General features: G+C 50.2%; 1 protein-coding gene across 1 annotated transcript; it reads right to left on the bottom strand.

Annotated features, from left to right (window-relative positions):
- Positions 1-2,538: 2,538 nt before the first annotated feature.
- LOC120098991 (28S ribosomal protein S36, mitochondrial-like) lies at positions 2,539-3,245 on the bottom strand. The gene is given in 1 exon segment (XM_039099371.2): positions 2,539-3,245. A coding segment is annotated over 1 exon segment (432 nt). The 5' UTR covers positions 3,013-3,245; the 3' UTR covers positions 2,539-2,580.
- Between the last annotated feature and the right edge of the window lie 3,032 nt (positions 3,246-6,277).

Raw genomic sequence — 6,277 nt, 5'->3', positions numbered from 1 at the left:
AAAACCTTGTCAGACCAATACCCAGCAGGGGCCCAAGCTCATTTCCAGCGGAGATCAGCTCCAGCCCCTTCCTGGTCCTGGCTAGGCCCTTCTGGAAGCTTCAAACAAGTGGTTCCAGTTCTCTATTCTTCTCTCTGGTAAGCCAAGACAACCTCTCTTCCATTCTCTTCCTGTGCAGATGTCTGGTTGCTCAGCCTGATCTCAGCGACCCCAAGCCATGGTGCGGATGCTCGGACCTGTCAGGGACCTCCCCAAGCCCAGGCAACTCCTCCTCCCTGCAGACCCGCTGACCCTGGAGTGAGGGCAGGGGCTCATGGACTTTCAGGATGGGTCTGGCAGGAGCGTTCCCCGGCCCCAGGCCTCTCTTCGTTGGGGTGACTCAGGCAACCGTAGCCCTTTGTTGGGGTGCAGGCCGGGGCCGCCGCCCGCGGTGCCGCTAATTACAGCCCGCCCGAGCCTTTGAAGTGCTGCGCCCGCACCCTAATTGCGCTTCCCGCCAGCTGCGCCGCCCTCCGCGGCCGCCTGCCGGGGAAAGCACCGCGAGCCGCCAGGCGCTTTTATGGGGCTCACGGTAATGCGGGTTAATCTGCAAAGAATTTTAAGAACATGCTTCATGCAGCGGGTTTTGCTGGAGGGGACCCAGAGGCCTCGCAAGCCGGAAATGAACGTGGGACCCCGGGCAGGGTGGCCTCTGGCACTAGTCCTGCCTTGCCATCTGTCCTCCCCACTGCAGATGTGTGGAACCGGGTGACTCTACTGTCCCGGTCCCAAAGTGGCGACTTCAGTGTCAGTTAAACAGTTAGGCTTCTACGGATGTGTCACCTTTCAGGGACACACGCAGATTTGAGTCTAAGTGCTATGCTAAAACCAGTGGCTGAGTGCATCCGGAACTGGAGCCGCTCTCTCTATGCTCCCTTTGGATGCTGTCCCAGAAAACAGGGTCCCGGCCTTTGAGCCACGGTGACTCCAGCAGGCAGCTGACTTCTAGAAATTATCCCAGGAGTCGGGACAGGGACATTTCTCCTGGCAAGACAGAGGGAGGGACCTTCTCTCAGACTGGCACACATCTGCTTCCCCACAGTATCCTGACGCTGGGAGCAGTCCAATGACTCCAGGAAACTCCTGGCTGCTCCTTAAATTGCTAACGTGACTTTCCCTGGCTAGGGTTGTTCATGCTAAAGAGCCCCACAGACATCGAAGAGGTGCTACAGGCAACACAAGCAAGTACCCAACGCCACTCACCCCTACCCAGAGAGCAAAAGGACCCCCATCAGGCCTCGCCTGCTATCCTCATACCAGAACTGGTCCTTTCTTTTTAAGAGGCAGAGTCGGAGTTTAAGAGAGAATTTTCCGGAGATTTAACCGTGGCTATTGAGAGGGATTGGACTGGGGCATGAGTAGACACCCCGAATCTTGTGCATGCTTCCAAGGAGTTACTCAGAACACAGTTCTAGGCTTCAATGAACCGCAGTAGGAAGAGTCCTCTTCTTCTGGTACTACCGTGAAGCTCCAGCTCAGAAGAAACCCAGAGGGTCTGCTTGGCCTCCTCTCCCAGGGCCACACCCCTCTCCGAATCCTTTGAAGGTGTGCCTTAGACCAGAGCTAAGGAGCCTCCACCCCAACCCCCATGCAAGCTATGATCATCAGGGCTCTCGAGACAAGCGGAGCTGACAGGTGTGTGTGTCTGTGTGCAGTTGCAGACACAAGCACATATATGGATGGGTGCTCCTCTAGACAGGAGAGGTGTTTATTTTAGGAATTGACTCATGTGACTGACGGTGGGGGGTGGGGTGGCAAGTTCAGACTGCTGCTGGAGACCTGGGTGGGAGTGGGGGGTGAGGGGGCGGGAGAAGAGTTGGTACAGCCGGAGTCTGGAGGCCGGCTTCTGGAAGGAGTTCCTCTTCTTGGGGGGGGGCTCAAATTTTGCCTTGTGACCTTTAGTGGATTGAATGGGGTCCACCCACGTAGCTAAAAAAATCCCTTCACTGCAATATCTGGGCATCTTGGACCAAGTGTCTGAGAGCTATGGCAACAACACTTAATGCAAAAACTCACCATCATGTTAGCAAACTTCAGAACACATACTGTGTCTCCATCTACAAGCTTCTTCCTAGGGTTGTTTCCAGGGTCCTGGAAGCCTGGGTGTCTCTCCCAAGAGCATGGAGCCTCCCTTTCCTTCCACTGGGGTTGGGACAATATTGGATGGTACCTCCCCTTCTTGTCCAGTGATGAAGAGGCAAGGGGTGAAGATGGGTTTAGGGTAGGGAATTGGGGATGCATTCTTGTATTCAGGGAACACTACGGCCTCATTTTATACATGGTTCACTGTTGACCCTCCAGGGCCTCACGATGGATGGGTGTATGCACCACGTTGGACCGCTTCAGGGCTATGTCAGATGTCTCCCAACTTCCCAAACCACGGCCCTAGAATAGGCTTTTTTTTTTTTCCATTTAAAAATGTTGAGTTTCATAAGTGTACAGGCCAGCTTGTGGGGAAGCTGACCAAGATCATGTAGGAGATACAAGGGACCACTCCGGTTTCTACACTTCATTCTGCTCGCAGAATAATTATTAAGTTGTTTAATATACAATTTCTCGTATGACGTTTTGGAGGTCCTTTATTGTAGAGATAATCCTTGTCTGGTGACAAACAGAAGCTAGGATGATCTCTCTGGACCTCTGCTGGATAAATTCCATTTCCTATTGAGACATGGGTGTCCTTCTTTATTTCTGAGGTAATGTTCCTATTATACCTGCAGTGTCTGGTGGCCCCTGATGCATCAGGAAATCTGGGGACATGCTTCCTTTAGAATGCTGTGAGGTTACAGAGGTGTGGGAGGGTGTCACAGCAGATTCCAAAGCTTCTGAGGCACCGAGTTTAGGGTTGACCCTTCTGTTAGAGAACCGTATTGATGGTGCAGGTGGCTTCACTACCCGCATGACCCTGCTGGCGGAAGCCATCTTTCCCTTGTATAGGATTTCGTGGTACAGTTGTGAGGTGGGAATCTGCATGTTGGTGTCTGCACAGACAAGTGAGGGAGAGAGGCCTAGGCGGAGCTGATTGGCTGGGGCAATTTGAGAACGAGGACCAGGAAAGCAATGGATTCCAAGGAAAACAGGATTTGCAGTACATAACGATCAAAAACACATACGCACCTAACAACGTGGCACCAAAACACATACGGCCAGAGTTCTGAGGAGAAATGAAACCGAAGTCAGAGCCCAACACACGGCAGTAGCAGAGATTGCTGTGTTGGTAGTGCTGGTAAAAGCATAAACTCTGTGGAGGAGGAAAAAAAGCAAGACTGAGCCTGTCCACTCAAAATATGCATAAACGTACTAATCAAAACCCAGAAAGGAAAAGCTATATAACAGTAAAGTGCCAAGTCTAGGGAGAAAATGTAAGCATTCTGTAAAACCTCATCTCCAAAGACATTTTAATATACATTTAGAAAGAAACCTGGAGATATATATATATATATATGTATATATATATATCACACCACAATAAATTAGATGATGATGTGACAAAGTTAGCATGACCAGAAACAAGAATACGAAATATTAACCATGTGCAAGAATAAAATTTCATGTGCAAAGCACATATGTGCACATACACACATATATATCCACCAACACACGCACCATATGCCACATATACATAGAGACCATAAACAAACATATATACATATATATATACACATACTGTGCACACACACACAAACATACATGTGCACACATTGCATACATACAAAGAAATTATGTTTGCCACAATGATAACATCATCCCTGAATGAGTTCACTTCTTGGCAAACTAGCTGGCCATATGTACCCAAGATCCTCCTGTCTCCACGTCCCCAGGGCCGGGACCACAGGCATGTAGACACATGTTGACGCTAAGGATCTGAATGCAGAGCCTCATTCTTGTATATCAAGATGTTTATCTGCTGGGACATCTCCCCAGCCCGATTCCTGTAATACTTTGCTTACTATTTAATGTTGGTTTGGAAGTTTTAAATAGGGTTATTTTTAATTTTATTTTTATTTTGTGACAGTCTGGCTGCGCTGCGCTTAAACTCCTGGGTTCAAGTGATCCTCCTGCCTCGGTTTCCTAAGTATCTGTACTACTACAGGTGTGTGCTATTACACCCGGCTACAGGGACAACGGTTTTTAAAGTTTGTGTGAAGAAGTATATAGGTGAGAGCTGCCAACGCTTGTTTTTGTTTTCGAGACAGGGTCTTACTGTATTTCAGGCTAGCAGCTCATTCTGTAGTACACTAACTACTTTTTAATCCCCTTGAAACTGGGTCTTTAGCCGGTCTCGAACTTGGAAGTAAGCAAGGCTGCCTGGCTGGTGAGGCCCAGAGATCTAGCTGGTTACCTCTGCCTCCCCAGGGCTGGGATTACTATGCCTAGGCCATTATACCCAGCCTTTTCCTTCTGGGCTCTGGGATTGACTCCAGTCTTGTTTGTAAGGGAGGTGCTTTGCAGACTGAGCCAGTGTCCTTAGCTCCTGTGGGTACATCTCTAAAAAGGAGAACTAGTGCGTATATACTTTATCAAGCAGTGCCAACGTGATGCTGGCAGAAGAAACAGGCATCCTAGAACAGAGGGCGGGAGAGCCCATGGAATGATAACACAGCATAGGGTAGCGGTAACAGATGGGCCACACCTTGGGCAGTTGAAGACTGAGCTGAGCTGGCGTGCATGGCAGCTGTGAAGGTTGTGTCTCAGGACCCGTTACATCTTAGAGAAAATGATGGTGAATGGTGGAAAGACTGGGTTTGCATTATCTGAAGAGCCCAGATCTTTCTGACACAAGCAGACTGGGTCACAGGGACAGACTGCAGGGCATGGCCTGATTTCTGGGAGAGGGAGAAAGGCAGAGAGAAGGTGTGCGATCTAACCAATGTTCCTTCCCTTTCCTCCTTACTTCTCTCCCTCCCTCTCTTCTTTCTTTCTCTCCCTCCCCCTCTCTCTTTTTCTCTCTCCCCTTTTTCTTTTCTTTCTTCCCGACCAACAAGGTCACTAATAGCCCAGGCTAGCTTTAAACATGTTGTATAGTTAGCCTAGGAATACCCTGAACATCTGATCCTCCACCTCCTTGAGTCCCTGGATTTCAGGAGTGCTCCACTGCATCTGGTTTAGGGGATGCTGGGGATTGAACTTGGGAGCCAGGCGAATACTCAGCCAATTGAGCTACATCTTCACCTCTTGGAAGGTTTTCTTTTTCTACTGAACTGGGCTGGGCTGTCCTTGCCTGTGAGATCCATTAACAGGCAGGGAGCTCAGGCGTGGGTGAACTGTGTAAGGTTCAGGTCAATCACAGACATCTTTGGTATACAGCCCCCTCTTATGTTGCTCTTGGCCCACATCTGTGAATCTTTCCTGCATGGAAAAGCGATTTCTGTTGCAAAATCAACTTGAAAAAAAAAAAAAAACTGGGGAAGAGATATGAGCATTTTTCTCTCTTACCAGCATCTCCAGATGCACACGGAGGCTTGGGCTGTCCTGTCTCTGAGGGCTTGGAAGTCGACATGCCTGAGACCTGTTGTTTTATCCAGGTCACATATGTGGTCATGCCATTTCCAGATGTGGAGTTTCAGAGATTCCTATGGTGTTAAAGTCTCATAGTCAGGATCCCCACACTAAGGTAGCTGCTGTGGGGCTTTGCATGAGAGTTCCAGTAACTCTTGCCTGTTGCCCGAGACAGGGGTGTGTGACTGCCGTAAATGTAACAAGGAGGGAGTTTTCCCAAGGGAGCATAATTTTAATTCCTCAAATCAGGCTATTTCAAAAAACCAAAAAACTGACACTGTCTCATTTAATGAAAGGAGACGGAGGGCAGCTGGCTGCATGGAACTCTCCAGTCCTGCAACCCTGTGACCCTGCATGGGTGCCAGCTGCCCATCCTGCAGAAGTCACCTCTGTACCCCACCCAGGGCGTGCCTCTGGTGGTTACCACCACTACCTGCAGCTGGGCTGGGAGGGGCCCTGGTCCAGGACAAAGTGTTCCTCAGCTGGGAAAGAGACTGCATGGCATTGCCTCTCCCCTCAGACCAGGCTGCTCCCCTCCCCTTCCCCCCTCAGCTCTCCTCCCTCTTCTTCCTTTACACCAGGCTGGTCTCTCCCCTCAGACCAGGCTGCTCCCCTCCCCCTTCCCCCCTCAACTCCCCTCCTTCCTCCTTCACACCAGGCTGGTCCCCTCTCCCCTCAGACCAGGCTGCTCCCCTCCCCCTCCCCCCTCAGCTCCCCTCCCTCTCCTTCCTTCACACCA

This window comes from Rattus norvegicus, chromosome 20 (genome assembly GCF_036323735.1).
Source record: "Rattus norvegicus strain BN/NHsdMcwi chromosome 20, GRCr8, whole genome shotgun sequence".
Taxonomy (NCBI): Eukaryota; Metazoa; Chordata; class Mammalia; order Rodentia; family Muridae; genus Rattus; species Rattus norvegicus.
This window is presented reverse-complemented; position numbering and strand designations above follow the sequence as displayed.